The sequence below is a fragment of the Panthera pardus genome, unplaced genomic scaffold, assembly GCF_024362965.1.
Source record: "Panthera pardus isolate Hobbes unplaced genomic scaffold, ASM2436296v1 HiC_scaffold_20, whole genome shotgun sequence".
NCBI classification, from domain to species: Eukaryota; Metazoa; Chordata; class Mammalia; order Carnivora; family Felidae; genus Panthera; species Panthera pardus.
The window spans coordinates 86,637,257-86,653,820 of NW_026526766.1; the positions used below are offsets into that span (position 1 = coordinate 86,637,257).

The following is a 16,564-nucleotide window of genomic DNA, read 5'->3' on the forward strand; positions in this document are numbered from 1 at the left end:
GAAAGGCGCCCTCTCCGCCAGTCGCTCGGCTTCAGGAGGGGGTGCTGCTCTCCATGGCTCAGCATCTCCCGTGGCTCCTTTCTCTTCCCCAGGCCCGTCTGGCGGCCTTAGCAGACCAGTGGCAGTTCCTGGTGCAGAAGTCAGCTGAAAAGAGCCAGAAACTGAAAGAGGCCAACAAGCAGCAGAACTTCAACACCGGAATCAAGGACTTTGACTTCTGGCTGTCCGAGGTAATGGCAGGTTTTCCTTCCCACCATTGGAGGATTTCTGGTCGTTTGGGATGACGGGCCAGTCAGTAAGCCCCAGACCGTGAAAGGGCAGGGCTCCCCTGGTGCCCCTTTTCCCAGAAATCTTCGTTATCAGATAAGAGGTGTGTGTTTTAGGGGATTTATTAGCAGAGAGAATGAAGGCGACAGGAAGAGCTTGTGTATGGTGGGAACTGGGCTGTAGCTCACTCCTCTCTGTAGGGAAGGCAGATAGACAGTGATGATGGGGTCTGTGTGGCTGGCAGCCCTGATGAGTCTGTGCCCAGATAGAAACCAAAGTAGCAGTTAGGTCAGGAGGCCAGAGTTGGTAGAAAATTCGGGAAGTGAGGAAGCGTAAAGAAATCAAAATTTTTAGAGACCACTAGTAACATCTGTCTCTCATCTGTATGTATTTCCGTGAACATTAGCGTAGCTGTATTTTTACGTATAGTTGAGCTCACGTTGTCCTTTCTCAGTACGTGTTGGGCGTGCTATTCTGAGTCACTGCAGAGTCTTCTTAAACGTTGGAATAACTGCGTGAGTCCATCACAGCTGTGCCGTGGTTTTATCATTCCCACGCTGTTGGACACTCAGGTGTTCCCGGCTTTGTGGTGGGACATCTGCACTGAACGCCTTTGTACATTAATCTTTGTCCCTCCTGCCTGTTCTTCCCTCGGGGGAGGCTCCTCGAGGTGGGATTGCTGTTCACTTGGCCCCTGTGCCTCGGTGAAGGCTCCATGACCCTACAGCTGTAGTATTTCAAGTTCTAGGCTCTCTCGAATCTGCATTTGATTGACAGGGAGGGAGAAGGACTCAGGCCGCACGGGCCGGAACAAGCAGAGTCGCTGTAACAGCAGTAACTAACCTGTGATTGACACGTTTGCAGCTGTCCGGAGACGTGGCCGAACAACCGGGCGTCCTGGGTTTTCCGGAACACTCAACGCATCATATAGTGCTGGGCACCACACGGTAGCCCCCACTTTTGTGTTTCACCCCCAGGTGGAGGCCCTTCTGGCATCTGAGGATTACGGCAAAGACCTGGCCTCTGTGAACAACTTGCTGAAGAAGCACCAGCTGCTGGAGGCTGACATATCTGCCCATGAGGTGACTAGAGGGGGCGGTGGCACCCTATCGGGGACACAGCTGTGCTGGAGCTGGCACATTGGGGGAAGGAGTGTGATGTCTGGCAGCTGAAGCCTCGATCTCAAGCGTGTGGCCTCAGGGCCGTTTTATGCCCAGCACTATGATTGAAGGTGCCCTGCAAAGTTTATGTGGGTTTTGTCCATATTTGTTGTTATTAATCACGTTTTAAAAGTTACATAAAAAAAAAACAAAACAGTCTCAAGTGCTTTTTGTCATCCTCAAAATGACAAAATCAGAAATGGAGAACAGAGCAGCAGTCTCCAGGAGTTAGGCACAGGGGTGGGGTGCAGCAAACGAAGGGACAGAGAAGTTCCTTTGTGCTCACAGAACAATGTCTTTTGCTTTGGGTTACGTGAATCTGCACGTAGGGTCCAATTACATGGAAGGTACTTGCACTCCCAGAGACACACATGGACGCTTATGAAGTTGGTGAACTCTGACGAAGGCCCGTGGACGATGCCAGGGTCACGTCCCGGCTCTGCTAGCACGCCGTGGTCGCTGCTACCGTGGGGAGAAGCTGGATGAGGGACAGACAGAAGTTGTACTGCTTTATCACTTCTCGGCCCTTTGGCTGAGATCAGGTGGAGAAGTTGTACTGCTTTTACAGCTTTTTGTGTGTCTGTAATTATTTCAAAATGAAAAAGGATAAAACTGAGAACGAGTTTATTTACCTAAAGTAATAATGAGCTCATGAAAAATTAATACGAATAACATTCTTAAAAAAAATTTTTTTTAATATTTACTTATTTTTGAGACAGAGAAAGAGCATGAACAGGGGAGGGTCAGAGAGAGAGAGACACACACACACACAGAATCTGAAGCAGGCTCCAGGCTCCAAGCTGTCAACACAGAGCCCGACGTGGGGCTCGAACTCACGGACTGTGAGATCATGACCTGAGCCGAAGTCAGATGCTTAACCGACTGAGCCACCCAGGTGCCCCTAACACGAGTAACATGCTTTATGGATGATAATTATATTTTTCAAAACCAAAAAAACAGAAGAGGGGCATTGGCCTTATTTTTGCAAATCTCTTTAATGTCCGGCTTAATGGAGTACAGCTGGATTCTTGTAGCTGATTCTGAATTCAGTTTATGGGAGTGTGTCAGATACGGGGCAAACACGGCGTCCCAAAGGGAGTTGGGGAAGGGAATGGTGTTTTAACCCAGGTGATGACAGATACTCTAATACCAAACTCAGTACATGCTAGTTGTGTAAAGGTTAGTTGCAAACTGGACTCTGAAACTCTATCGACCAGTGTTTCATACCATTTAATATTAAAATCCATGGGTCCATCTTGGACTTAGAAAGGTTTTTTTTTTTTGGTTTTTGGTTTTGTTGTTTTTTACCCATGTGTGATGTTACAAAATCGTTTGGAAAACATTCTGAGTTACGCAGGACTTCTAAACGCTGGCACGTTTTTTTATGTGATATCACATGTGCCGTCTGCTAACAGCAAAGCCAGTCTCAACGGGAAAATCTTCACAGATCGAGCAGCTGTCGAGCTTGTGGAGGTGAACGTGCAGCTACTGGAATCCTCATTTTCACATGAAAGTTCGGGTCTATCAGTCACAGCAAACTCCGTCTTCCGGAAAGTGACAGTGTTTGCTTTGTTCTCGACAAGTATTTGTCAGATACCGACATCTGGATGATCGTGATTTGCTGGTCATCATTCTTTTGCATGAAAATGGCCTGTGAAATAGCAGCTAGTTGGGCTCACGACACGTGCTCCTTTGCAGGACGGTCCTCGAGCCGGAGTACGTGGCAGGAGTATTTGGTCACACAGGATGTTAAAAGTGGCCTGTCCTCCAAGATGGATATTTAATGACACTAACAACTTCTGCTTTGACAAGGATGCCCCTAAGGGAAAGCGCGTGCCCAGGAAGGATGGGATTCCTGCTGGTACGGCCTTGAGCCGAGGCGTCTGCACCGCCCCCTGCCCACCCCCACCCGCCACTGTTGTATCGTGGTGCAAACGTCCACACGGCGAAAGGGGCGCATAAATGTCTTTGTGTCATTAAAAAAGTAGTTTTGATCCCTTAGAGCCCCAGGGCCCCACGTGTTGCACTTTGGCATCGTCGGTACTGCACAGCCTGTGAAGATGGTCACAGGAAACCAGGTTTCTCACCCCTCCTGCTGTGTCCCCTGCCCCAGGATCGCCTGAAGGACCTGAACAGCCAAGCAGACAGCCTGATGACCAGCAGCGCCTTCGACACGTCCCAAGTGAAGGACAAGCGGGACACCATCAACGGTCGTTTCCAGAAGATCAAGAGCATGGCGGCCTCCCGGCGAGCGAAGCTGAATGAATCCCATCGCCTGCACCAGTTCTTCCGGGACATGGATGATGAGGAGTCCTGGATCAAGTACGTGTCCCTGGGGCTTCCCATTCTGAGTCCTCCGGGACGCCCGCTGAGCCTCGGGTGGCGGGCGCTGGGGGCTACGGGCAGGGCGGGCGTCCAGAGCGCCAGGCCACGAGGTCTCACCCTCTCCGGGGAAGTGGGGCAGAACGTGCCAGGCCTCTCCTGGCACCCAGGTGTGCTGTGACAGGGTCATCGACGGCCTCTGGGTGGTGGCAGCACCTCACAGCTGCGCTGGGATCCCTGGGGAACTTGGCCACTGCCCCTCCGGAGACGACAGCCTGATCGCCCAGCAGGATCAGTCCTTGAAGGAAGGATTTTGTTTGTCATTCCTACCCTGTCACAAAGTTGCTGTAGCTTTATGTAAACACACCGTCATTTAAGGACAAAATCCTGTCTCCTGTTCCTCGCTTCCTTAAAAAATTCCATCCGTATCTTTATGTACTTCTACGTGTGATGTGTGCACACTTGGTGAAGTAGGATTGACAGGGCGACAGCGGGTAGGTGCTCCTAGATACATACGTGGACGCTCTTCGTTTGGGAAATAGAGGCTTTCGTCTCCCAGAACACTGGCAAGGATTTTTGTGGAGAGAGGGATAAATGTAGGCAGAGGACATCGTAGCGTATGTAGGTTCACGGCTCGCGACCGACCTGTCCAGCTGAAGACAGGGAGGTGCAGAGTGCCTGTTTGTGTCCAGGGAGAAGAAGCTGCTGGTGAGCTCCGAGGACTACGGCCGGGACCTAACAGGCGTCCAGAACCTGAGGAAGAAGCACAAGCGGCTGGAGGCAGAACTGGCTGCACACGAGCCTGCGATTCAGGTGAGGGACCTCTTCCGGCCAAGACGGTGGCGGGGACTACATGGGCCCTGGGGACGTGCAGAGAAATCTTTTGCTCTCATTCATTTCGCCGAGGCCTACGGTGTTTATGACCCCTCGTTTCAAACCTGGAAGAAAGTTGTGGATGTGATGCTGAGGTTTTTCCTGGATGCGTCTAGAAGCAGATGATAGCTGTTGATCTAATCCTTCTCGCCCTTCAGGGTGTCCTGGACACTGGGAAGAAGCTGTCTGATGACAACACCATTGGGAAGGAGGAGATTCAGCAGCGTCTGGCCCAGTTCGTGGAGCACTGGAAGGAGCTGAAGCAGCTGGCGGCAGCCAGGTCAGCGGCCAGAGGAAGGCGCGCGTGTCCCGCATGTGGGTGCAGCGTGCAAGGCCGGGCTCAGAGCTTCTGGGCCCTCCTGCCACCGCCTGGACCTTTTTCTTGGGTGTGCAAGTACCACAGCTGGCTCATTCAGAGCCCCTTCCGACAGGCCCGTGCTCAGCTCGTCCCATGATGTGGATCTGAACCCAGCACGTGGTTCCCAAATTTCACGTTTGAACAACACTATCTGTGCTGCATATTACGCAGAGGGCTTGACGGAACCACTTATGTCCCGCACGTGTGAATATTTGTAAGCAGATGTTAGCTATCAGGATTGAAGTTAGCGGCAATGGCTGATTGTTTTCCGTTTCCTGTAATTAGAGGCCAGCGGCTGGAGGAGTCCTTGGAGTATCAGCAGTTTGTAGCCAACGTGGAGGAGGAAGAAGCCTGGATCAATGAGAAAATGACCCTGGTAGCCAGTGAGGATTACGGAGACACTCTTGCTGCGATCCAGGTCAGAGAAGCTGGCGCCTGCTGGTTTGTTCAGTGGCTGTGTTCACGCCGGGAGAGCTCTCGGCCAGCAGTCACGGTCTCGCTGGTTGGTTTCAGTCCTCCCACCTCATGCGAGAGACCCTGCCCCTCTGGACAAACTTGCCTTGGCCACCAGCCCTGGTGACCAGAGCCCCATGGTCGGTTAGGGGGCCCCGTTTCCACGGGTTATTGGTGCCCATTGGTCCCCTGGGGCCCTCAGCTTGGGGCGTACAGCAGCAGGAATCTATGGGCCTGTGGTTCTGGAGGCTGGAAGGCTGAAATCAAGGTGCATCAGAACCTCATTCTCTGAAACTTTTAGGGGAGGCTCATTCCTGCCTCTTCTAGCTTCTCCCTGGCATTCCTGGCTGGCTCGTGGCAGTATAATTGCAATCTGCTTGTTTTACGTGGCTCTTCCTTCTGTGTCTGTCTTCCCATGGCTTTCTCTCCGGCGGTGTCTGTGCCCAAATTTCCCTCTTAAATGACACAAATCCTGCTAGATTAGGTCCCGCCCCAGTGACCTCATGTGAACTTGGCTATACCTGCATCTGCAGAGACCTCAGTTCCACGTTCATAGGTGCCAGGGATTAGGACGCCCTTGTTTCCAGGGGACACGCGAGCCCACACCCTGAGCACACGGGCGGCTGTGGCCGTGTCACAGTCATACAGGCAGCAGCGGCTTGTTATCCATGGTTGTACCACTTTTGAGTGGGGCCCCTCACACAGCCCCAAGGCGGGGGCGGGGGCTGTGGGCCAAGGAACCACGACAGTGTCCCTGGCGGCTGGCACATCTCTGTTCCCTTCCTTTCGCCTCCCTCCAGCTGCCTTGCCCAGCTGCCATAGGCAGCATTCAAAGTGGCAGAGGTGGAAGCTTCGAGGCTTAGCCCCAGGCATCACATGACACCATCCATGCCACATGGTGGCAAGCAGGCCAGGGCCACGGGCTGGATAAACGCCTCCCCTCTTGCTGGGAGGAGCCACACGTTCTGGTCGGAAGTTCCCGGATCTGGGCCACCAGCCGTGGAGACAGAGTTTGCGTTCCCAAGAGTCTGGGTAGCCCCCGAGCCACGTTCTCAGAGGGGGTGTCCTATTCAGGTGGTTTAGACGGAGGAAAGGGTTTGTCTGTCTTCTGCACGGTCCCGGCCCGTGCAGAGGCCCTGTTTCCGCCCCTTCACTTGTACCGAGGGAGGGAGACTTGGAAGGTCGTTTAGGAGCTGAACCCAGGGGAAACCTTAGCCTGAGAGTCCCCATTTGGTTGGGTGTGTCTTAAGCTTGTGTTGGGTTTAGTGCTTTCTGTGTGGTCTTGTCAGGGGAAGAGGGACGCTGTAGTGGTTGATTAGGAGTTAACCCCTTCAGTAAGGCCTTCCCTGACGTCCCTTCTCAAGCTCAGCCTGCACTGCCAGTTACCTGCTACATCGTGGTTTTACCACCTTTATGATTACCTGTTAACATCGGTCCCTGTGTTCTCAGCCTCCAGCTAGACTGGGACGCATGTGAGGTCAGGTGGCTTACAGCTCTGTGCTCTGTGCCCCCTGCCAGGTACTGGCACATGCCAGGCCCTCAGCAGCTGGCCTTTCTGCTTCCATTCCAGGGCTTACTAAAGAAACATGAAGCTTTTGAGACAGACTTCACTGTGCACAAGGACCGTGTGAATGACGTCTGCAGTAACGGACAAGACCTCGTTAAGAAGGTGAGCCTGGCCTGCCTGTAAAATGTTCATTTTCCACACGAGGGGTGCATGCCCGCACAAAGTCCATCTGCTGGAATATTCCCCCAAGAAAGGTTTTTGCATAGAGACTGGTAGCAATTCCATTCCCATATTCCATAAAGAAGAGAAGGGTTATATGACTGGCCGGGTGTTCTCCCCCTTTCCGAAGCCAGTTGGTAAAGTTACTCTACAACACTTACATTCCCTGCCTTTGTTAAGCAGAGAAGCATCCCTGATGGTCTTTCTGCGACATTGGCATTCCCACGTAGCGGCTCTCTTAGTTTTTCTTGGGAGGTACGAGCTCTTTACAGAAGTACTAGAAAATGCAAGAAAAATAAAGCCACCAGAAGGATCGATCACCAGCGAGGTCTGCATGCCTCACCTCCCTGACTCTTCCACACGTACAGCCTCCCCTGGATAGGATAGGTCCAGTTCCGTCGATGTACGTCGCACTGCGAAGCCTGGCTGCGTCCAGGATGTTTTAGAAACAAATGTGTTAAAATCACGAGGCTTATTTCGGTCCGGCAGCCCTTGAGGGAGGGCAGACGGGAGGGGTCTTGGGCTTTCTCACCAGCAGTGAAGTCAGGTCACTTGCGTATTGGCGCTCCAGACTAGGCGCGGTGCTGCCATTGGTCGCGACTTAGTGACGCGATCACTTAGGTGCGGTGACAGATGTTCGGTACCACGAGACAAGTACCTTTTAACAGCTGTAGCTTCCTGTTGCAAACGCAACAAGTAGATAAGATTTCTCGTCACAGGATTTGCTCCAAGCCTGGGGTTTGAGACTAGGGATCCGGTCCGTAGGAGGTAGCAGTATGTTCGAGTCCGTGCTCACTGCAGAGCTTTTCTCCCTTGCGCTTATGAGCCAATAAACTAACAGGAAAGCTGATTTCAGAAACATACCACGTATGGACAGAGATGAGACCTGCAGACGATCTCCACGCGCACGCAGCCCTGCTGCGTGTTCTCTGTTCTTGTGGCCTGGGCCGTGACTGCGAATATTCTGCAGCCTTCCAGCGGAGCCCGGTGCTTTGCTGTCAGCAACAGTCTTTGTTTCCTCCCTGAGTTTCTCTCTACGTTTTATGCTGACTTGTGTATGGTTTCAAATGCAGTTTATCCAAGACTGAATCTGAGTGTTTGGGGCCCAAGAATTGTCAGTGTCCGCTTTTTCTGAACCGTTGGGTTTTTTTATTTGTTTTTTAATATTAATTTTTAAGAGAGAAAGAGAGAGAGTGTGTGCAGGCAGGGGAGGGGCAGAGAGAGAGGGAGACGCAGAATCCGAAGCAGGCTCCAGGCTCCAGGCTCCGAGCCGTCAGCACAGAGCCCGACGCGCGACTCGATCTCATGAACTGTGAGATCATGACCCGAGCTGGAGTCCGATGCTGAACCGACGGGGCCCTCCAGGCGCCCCTCTGAACGTTGTTTTTGTTGCTTGTGTGTAGTAGCCGTTTTCTTGGATGTGTAGTAAGTTGGAAGTATCTGTGCTTTTTCTCCATTTTTGCTATCAAGAATGCTAACGAGGGGTTCCCTCGTTAGGGGGTGGCTCAGTCGGTTGAGCATTCATCCCTTGGTCTCAGCTTAGGTCTTGATCTCAAGGTCATGAGTTCAGGCTTTGCACTGGGTGTGAAGCCTTACTTAAAAAAAAAAAAAAAGGGGCGCCTGGGTGGCGCAGTCGGTTAAGCGTCCGACTTCAGCCAGGTCACGATCTCGCGGTCCGTGAGTTCGAGCCCCGCGTCAGGCTCTGGGCTGATGGCTCGGAGCCTGGAGCCTGTTTCCGATTCTGTGTCTCCCTCTCTCTCTGCCCCTCCCCCGTTCATGCTCTGTCTCTCTCTGTCCCAAAAATAAATAAAAAACGTTGAAAAAAAAATTAAAAAAAAAAAAACAAAAAACGAATACATCGTGACGTTTCGGCACATTCCTCAGTGTTTCTTCAGAACTCCTTCCTGTGAGTGGAGTTGCCAGCATTCCCCTTTCGAGGCTTTTACTCCGTGTTGCCCGTGGAGAAGCCTTTCCTGCCGTCCCTCCCCCTGGAGGAGGGCAGCGGGGCGCACGGCCCGCCTCACCGGCCCGGAGGGCCTTCGCGGGCAGGGAGGGAACGGGTGTGGTGGCTGCGGCGGGGGGTGAGGCTGACCGGGCTGTGCCTTCTCTCCGTGGCCTAGAACAATCACCATGAGGAGAACATCTCTTCAAAGATGAAGGGCTTGAATGGGAAGGTGTCAGACTTGGAGAAAGCCGCTGCCCAGAGGAAGGCAAAGCTTGATGAGAACTCGGCCTTCCTTCAGTTCAACTGGAAGGCTGACGTGGTGGAGTCCTGGATCGGTGAGTGAGCGCTGGCCCGTCCAGCCTGGCCCCAAGTTTCTCGTCCTCCCGGCCAGGAGGATTGGTGCAGGGCCGTAGCTCATCTGTTTCCTCAGCAGTCGGTTTTCTTCTCCAGAGAAGAAACGGATCTATTGCAGGGGTGTCTGAGAAGACACCGTGTCCTGAGGCCGAGGGTGGGGGCCGTGGGTCAGCACAAGGGTTAACAAAGCAAAAACCCTTAGCCCAGGAGGGAGTGACGGGCGTCACAGCACAAACAAAATGGCACGGCAGCGGACACACAGCTGCGCTGTCCCCTAGCTGCCCGGGCCCAGGGTGCAGTCCGGCTCCGGGGCGAGAGGGGACCAGACTCTGGGACCCGTGTGACCCTGGTGGTTGCTGTCACTTAAGCGACAATTGAACCACAATCCAGGATGAGCTGGAAGGACCTCGTCCCGGCCCGGCTAGAGAACGGGCCTGGCTGCAGGGAGGTGGGAACCGGCTGACATGGGGTCGGAGACCGCTGTTAGCGTTCTTGGGATTTAAACATCCACAGGGTGACAGCGTGCCTCGGTTTTCTTAATTCACCTCACTGTACCAAGGAGGCTGGCCTATTTCTCGTTTTTGGTTTCTCAGGTGAGAAGGAGAACAGCCTGAAGACGGACGATTATGGCCGCGACCTGTCTTCCGTGCAGACCCTCCTTACCAAACAGGTCAGTCTTGGCCCCTTTGTTGCCCGACCGAAATGTGTGCAGATAGCGTGTCCTTGCAGGCGGCTGGTGCTCTGCAGCTCTCGCTGAGAAACACCCTAGGGCTCAGCAGTGAGCAGGGTGCGGTTCTGGTCCTCGGGGAGCTTCCAGACCAGGCATCTGTGCTCCGGCCCGACGGCAGGGTGTGCTGTGGACTTAACACCCCAGCGGTGTCTGACTCGGGTGCCAGAAAGCCAGGGCTGATGGGGAAGGTCTTCCCAGAGGGGAGCGGCTCAGCTAGGTCACCAAGGGTAAACTGCAGGCAGTCAGGTGGGGAGGCAGGCGCTCGTTCCGGGCGGAGGTAGTGGGGCGAGCGGGGCACGTAGAGGGAGCCCCACACCTCAATCTGCCTGTGGGGCAGGAGGCTGTCAGGAGAAGGTGGGGACTCTGGGCCGACAGTCTGGCTTGGGCGGCTGGCCAGACAGGCTCTGGTGCCGTCGCGCTGAGGCCCCCAGAAAGGGCGGGTTCCAGCGTCCCTGCCAACCCTACAGATTGGCTTACCGTTAGCTCCTTGTTCCAGGAAACCTTTGACGCCGGCCTGCAGGCCTTCCAGCAGGAGGGCATCGCCAACATCACTGCCCTCAAAGATCAGCTGCTGGCCGCCAAGCACATTCAGTCAAAGGCCATCGAGGCCCGGCACGCCTCCCTCATGAAGAGATGGAGCCAGCTTCTGGCCAACTCGGCCACCCGGAAGAAGAAGCTGCTGGAGGCGCAGGGTCACTTCCGCAAGGTAAGCGGCGGGGCCCCCGCGGAGCCCAGCCGGCCCGGCGCGCAGGGCAAGCCCGCCGGCCGCACACACGTTCTGCATGCGGCCTGGGGTCGGCTTGAACCTAGCAGAAGGGGACCTTTGCCTCTGCGGCTGCCGCTCATTCATATGCAGCGAGGGGAGGAAGTCGGAGGCCTTTGGAGAAGCGGGGGCACCGGCTCCACCCGGACGGCCCAGAAGCACACCTGCCTTTCCCAGCCTCCGGCCCCAGCGTGGCGCGTGCAGCCTCGAGGCCGTGCTGAGCTGGGCTGCTCTGCTCCCAGGTGGAAGACCTCTTCCTGACCTTCGCCAAAAAGGCATCTGCCTTCAACAGCTGGTTTGAAAACGCCGAGGAGGATCTGACCGACCCCGTGCGCTGCAACTCCCTGGAGGAGATCAGAGCCTTGCGGGAGGCCCACGACGCCTTCCGCTCATCCCTCAGCTCTGCGCAGGCCGACTTCAGCCAGCTGGCCGAGCTGGACCGCCAGATCAAGAGCTTCCGCGTGGCCTCCAACCCCTACACGTGGTTCACCATGGAGGCCCTGGAGGAGACGTGGAGGAACCTGCAGAAGATCATCAAGGTGCCGCTGCCGCCCCGCCCAGAGCCGTCAGCCCGAGCTCGGGGGCTTGGGGGGCTGGTGGGTCGGTCTCACTTTCAGAAGCCGGAGCGGGTGCTGGCCAGCAGCCCACGCGAGGCCGACCATCAGTGCCTTCCCCTCACCTCTTGCTGGAGTTCGGGGGGGGGGGGGGGTTCCGAGGAGCCAGGGAACTGAGGGTTCTGAGCTCCCTAGATGTCCGCCAGCTTCCCTCTTTGGGTTGAGGTCAACATCCAGTCCTCCCTGCCTCCCAGCGCAATGGTCTCTGGTCATACTCGGCTTCAGAAAACTGAAATTCTGAGGCCTCTGGTCCGTCTCGAGGGCACCCCACCCCTCCCCGGAGCTAGTCCCGGAAGGAGGGCACCGGTGACACGGCGTCCCCTCCGCTTGGGCCTAGGAGCGGGAGCTGGAGCTGCAGAAGGAGCAGCGCCGGCAGGAGGAGAACGACAAGCTGCGGCAGGAGTTCGCCCAGCACGCCAACGCGTTCCACCAGTGGATCCAGGAGACCAGGTGCCGTCGCCCCTGCTCCCCGTCCCCATCCCCCGCTCCAGGGGAGGGCGCACTGTGGGCAACCCCGGAGGGGAGGCGAGGCGGAGGTGCTCTGGCAGGAAGGGAGGGAGGGACGGAGGGAGGGAGGAAGGGAGGAAGGAAGGGTTAGGGGCATAAGCTGGGCCGGCTCCAGCCAAAGGGGTGGGCGGAGTTCCCAAAGGTCAAGTTGTGGGGTGTCCTGGGTTGGGTGGGACTGTGCGTGGTGGGCAGTCGGTCCTAAGCCGCACATCAGGGACTCACGATACAGGGTCGTGTGCAGTGTAGGTACTGATGTTCTTGCTTTTGTTTTTCTTTTCTTTCCTGTGTCTCTCTCTGTCCCCCACCTTCCGATTGCTGCTATCTGGACACCACCTTGTCTTGCGGCTGCTTGGATCCCATCTGCACAGAACGTATCTCCTCGATGGGTTAATATTGTCTTCTTATTTCTCCGGGCTCGTGGTGTGGTCGTGTCTCCTGTGCTTGTCCCCTGCCCTCTGTCCCCCTGTGGCCTGGCTTGCAGAGGATCCCAGGATGGGCCTTGCTGCCCAAGGCGGGCTGCACTTCCCCTGTCCCGCCCTCGCCCCACCTCTGTCCCCATCCCCCTCCAAGGAGTGCGTGCCTTGCCTCACAGCCCACTGTCCTTGACAGCTTGCGGTCTGGGGAGGGGAGCCACTCCCACCTTCCTGTTCAGATTCCAAGGGCTCTTTCAGGGAGGGAATGTGACCAAGCCAGAGGGCCAGAGCTGGAGTCCAAAGCCTCTGAGAATCCCAGTGCTTGTTCAGCCATTGGGATTTTACTGGACTTCTTTTCTGCCTCTTTTCCCCTTGTGTCCAGTGGGACCAGATTTAGCTCCTAGGGGGTCATGGTCACGAAGTAGGAGCTTCGGCTGGTACAGTGAGTTCCCAGCTGTGCACTGACCCCTCCCCCAGTGCCCCGTACCACAGCTTTCCCAGGGGAAGGGGCGTAGCATCATTTGCCCCTTCAGAGGAGGCAGAAGTGCCTGGGTTCCCGGAGGTGGAGAGGCGGGGCTTGGGAGGAGCCCTGGGAGAAGCAGGGTGGCCCCGCCCAGCACTGGGAGGGGCCTCTCCTTGAGGCTTCAGCCTCTGCCTGGGTCCAGCACCTGTGCATTCTCCCCCAGGCCCATGTAAAGCCAGGGTTGAGGGGACCTCAGTGGCTGAGTCTAGCATTCCAGGGGTTCTACAGACGGGGAGTTGGGGTGTCTAAGTATGGTAATGGGAGAAACAGGTCCAGTACCAGCTGACCCAGCTACCCGTGCTGGAGGCAGAGGGGGTCAGGATTTAGGGGTTGCAGCTTCTAGCTGGAGTTGATTAGCCGCCTGACGTCCGCTCCCCTCCCCAGCCCTGTGGCTGTGTCTGCCAATCTGGTCTTGTCTCCGTGGGTGCCGTTGCTCCCCTTACCACGTGGCTCCTCCCCAGCCCTGTCCCGTCTTGCTTGGTCGCAGTGTGAGCTGCCCTGAGGCCGCCTGTCCTCCCCGGCGGCGCAGCCCCACCAGGTCCCTGCCTGGGCGCCAGGTTGCCCCGCCTGTGCACTGCCAGCTTGGGCCTTGTGGCGCGTGTCTGTCTCGGTCTGCTCTTGCCTGCCCGTGCCTTCGGTGTATTCATTTGGTTTCTTTTCTTTGACTAGCATAGCGTATCGTCGGGTCATTCGTGTCTATCAGTATGAAGTTGGGGATGATCTGTCTGGAAGGTTTTTCTCCTCTTATTTCTCTTCTTACCTCACTGTGGTTTTACCAATGCACTCTTGACTTCCCCAGGCGGCTCCGCTTTCTGACTAACCCACCGCCCTCGGCCGCTTGGGAAGGAGGGGTCTGTCCTCCTCCCACTGCACCGGCACCCAGCCTCCTGCCCCTGGGTCCTGGGGGTGTTGCTTTTCTCTGGGGGACATGGCGTGACTGTGAGTCTGACCTGCTGGGGTAGGAGGAAGCCTGGTGCCTTGCCTTGCTCGAACACTAGGAACTTGGGGACATTTCAGAGCTAAGCCTGGCTCGCTGGGTGTTGAAAGGGTAGGTTGGGGCACACGTGGGTGCCGGGGAGGCTGGGCTAAAATCCCCCCAAGGACATGCGCACAGTGTGATTCGTCCCCGCACGTAACCCTAACTTGTCTTCGTTCTCTGATGGCCTTCTGTGACCTCACACTGTAACGTCAGATAGATGGAGGCTCCCTGCTCCCTGCTGTTCAGAACTTGGCCCTGGAAGCCTCTGGTCCTGTGTCATGGAGCCTGATCACAGCCACCTCTCCCCTTTGGGCAGAATTAGAATCCCTTTCAAAACCCGTATCTGGTCATGATCTCTTAGCCACCCCGCCTTCGTGTCTGAGGGGTCCTCTGCATCTCCTCCACTGCTGTCACACCTAGAATGTGGCTCCCCTCCTCAGGAACCTGCAAGAGGCCCCAGGGATTTCTAGGGGGTGGCTCTCCTTTTGTCAGCCTCCTCCTCCTGAAGGTCTCCTGGGTAGCAGGAGGCAGGGTCGCACAGAGTGGCTTTCTCCCCAGTGACTGCAGAGGCTGTCAGGCCTGCAGCCCCTCTGTCATCTCCTGAGGGGATTTCGACACAGTTCCTAAGGTGCCCCTTGAGGGCCTAGCTTGGGTCAGGTGCCATGTCACAGCCTGGCTGGGCCTGAGGAGCCACATGAGAAAGGGTCCTAGCCTGGAAGCAGGATGGGTGGGGCTTAGCCGTGGCCCACCAGGTGGCCCTGGGCAGGTGACTCAACACCTTGGGGCACCGGCTGGCATTCTCTGAAACAGAAGAAATACTACCTGCCCTCCATGGCTCCCAGGGCCACTTAGAAAAAGATTGCCAATAGCACGTTTCGTGTTCTTAAAAGAAATTCCAAAAGAAAAAAATCAAGATAGCAGGTACTGTTAACTGGGGATAGTTAATTCAAGCTCCCATTCAGGTCCTCCTGCTTCACTGTGCTTCTGTGTTTAGGTCCTGCATGGTGGAAGAATCGGGGACCCTGGAATCCCAGCTGGAAGCTACCAAAGTAAGTGCCCCTACGGCTCCTGGCCAGGCTCAGACCCTCTATGCAGCCTTCTCCAGTAGGCCCATGCGGTTCCAAGTCAGGCATGAAGCTAGGCTGGTTAGGTGCCCTTTTTCTCTTAGCAGAAAGCAGCCCCGAGCCCCGTCATTTGTCTTTGAGGGTTGCCGCCGGGTGTCTTACTCGAAAGAGTCCTTTGGTTCTTAGCGTACAGTTTTCTTGGCTTGTGACCGACGCTGAAGTCGTTCCCTTAACGGAGGCTGTTGGATTTCACTTCACACCATCCTGCCGTTGCCATTCCGCACGGCCCCGTGGGCGTCAGGCCAGGAGGGCTGTTGAGCAGGCCCCTGGGCCTGGACGCCAAGCCGAGAGCCCCTGTCCCCTGCACCTTTGCCTCCCCCTCTCTAGCGCAAGCACCAGGAGATTCGAGCCATGAGAAGTCAGCTCAAGAAGATCGAGGACCTGGGGGCAGCCATGGAGGAGGCCCTGATCCTGGACAACAAGTACACGGAGCACAGCACCGTGGGCCTGGCCCAGCAGTGGGACCAGCTCGACCAGCTGGGCATGCGCATGCAGCACAACCTGGAGCAGCAGATCCAGGCCAGGTACCTGAGCCAGGCCTGGCAGCAAGGGAGGAGGCGGGGGTCTCGGCTACCTGACCGCAGGTCCCCCCCCCACCCCCCCCCCCGCCCGCCATTTTATGGGGATGGAGCAGAACGCGCCACCTACCTGGGGTGGAAGGCCCGGTCCTTAACTCCATTCTGTTCTTTTAGGAACACAACAGGAGTGACTGAGGAGGCCCTCAAAGAATTCAGCATGATGTTTAAGTGAGTATGGCCTCCCCTGCCGGGCAGGCGGGCTCAGCACCGGGGCCTGGGTGCTGAGCCGTCCTCCATTTGTACTACAGACACTTTGACAAAGACAAGTCGGGCCGGCTGAACCACCAGGAGTTCAAGTCCTGCCTGCGCTCCCTGGGTTATGACCTGCCCATGGTGGAGGAAGGGGAGCCAGACCCCGAGTTCGAGGCAATCCTAGACACCGTGGATCCGAACAGGTGAGCTTTAGGGATGGTGCTGGAGGCAGCTCTGTCTTCGGCTCCTCCTAGGCCCCCCTTGCTCACTGCACTTGCTCCTCCCCAGGGACGGCCACGTCTCCCTGCAAGAATACATGGCTTTCATGATCAGCCGTGAGACGGAGAACGTCAAATCCAGCGAGGAGATCGAGAGCGCCTTCCGGGCCCTGAGCTCCGAGGGAAAGCCTTACGTGACCAAGGAGGAACTATACCAGGTCTGGGGCTCTGCTTCCCTACCCTGGGGACAAGGGTCGAGGTTTCCTTTGGAAAGTAAAGCCTGAGATTGCCCTGGGGTCAGGGTCAGAATGAGTCTAAGTTAACAAACCTCCCTTTTGAGCCCTCTTCTGCTGGGTGCAGGCATCTTATCCCCATTTACCAGTGAAACTCACTCCAGACCTGTCTGAAGCAGCTCTTGGAAGTGGCTGCGGTCTCTGGGCAGGGACATTCCCGATGTCCGCACCT

General features: G+C 56.2%; 1 protein-coding gene across 9 annotated transcripts in view; it reads left to right on the plus strand.

Moving 5' to 3' along the window:
- Nucleotides 1-16,564, plus strand: part of SPTAN1 (spectrin alpha, non-erythrocytic 1) — a 59,008-nt gene that overhangs the window by 41,927 nt on the left and 517 nt on the right. For 4 of the 9 annotated variants that reach the window (XM_053908373.1, XM_053908374.1, XM_053908375.1 and 1 more), the window contains 19 exons: nucleotides 93-230; nucleotides 1,245-1,349; nucleotides 3,541-3,749; nucleotides 4,442-4,562; nucleotides 4,781-4,902; nucleotides 5,266-5,398; nucleotides 7,004-7,102; nucleotides 9,280-9,439; nucleotides 10,052-10,128; nucleotides 10,685-10,894; nucleotides 11,194-11,490; nucleotides 11,903-12,015; nucleotides 12,441-12,458; nucleotides 13,678-13,740; nucleotides 14,982-15,036; nucleotides 15,439-15,635; nucleotides 15,804-15,857; nucleotides 15,938-16,084; nucleotides 16,170-16,317. In XM_053908373.1, the coding sequence (XP_053764348.1) occupies nucleotides 93-230; nucleotides 1,245-1,349; nucleotides 3,541-3,749; nucleotides 4,442-4,562; nucleotides 4,781-4,902; nucleotides 5,266-5,398; nucleotides 7,004-7,102; nucleotides 9,280-9,439; nucleotides 10,052-10,128; nucleotides 10,685-10,894; nucleotides 11,194-11,490; nucleotides 11,903-12,015; nucleotides 12,441-12,458; nucleotides 13,678-13,740; nucleotides 14,982-15,036; nucleotides 15,439-15,635; nucleotides 15,804-15,857; nucleotides 15,938-16,084; nucleotides 16,170-16,317 (2,466 nt within the window). The remainder of the gene's footprint in view (nucleotides 1-92; nucleotides 231-1,244; nucleotides 1,350-3,540; nucleotides 3,750-4,441; nucleotides 4,563-4,780; nucleotides 4,903-5,265; nucleotides 5,399-7,003; nucleotides 7,103-9,279; nucleotides 9,440-10,051; nucleotides 10,129-10,684; nucleotides 10,895-11,193; nucleotides 11,491-11,902; nucleotides 12,016-12,440; nucleotides 12,459-13,677; nucleotides 13,741-14,981; nucleotides 15,037-15,438; nucleotides 15,636-15,803; nucleotides 15,858-15,937; nucleotides 16,085-16,169; nucleotides 16,318-16,564) is intronic. The other 5 variants (XM_053908377.1, XM_053908378.1, XM_053908380.1 and 2 more) reach the window with 2 other exon arrangements.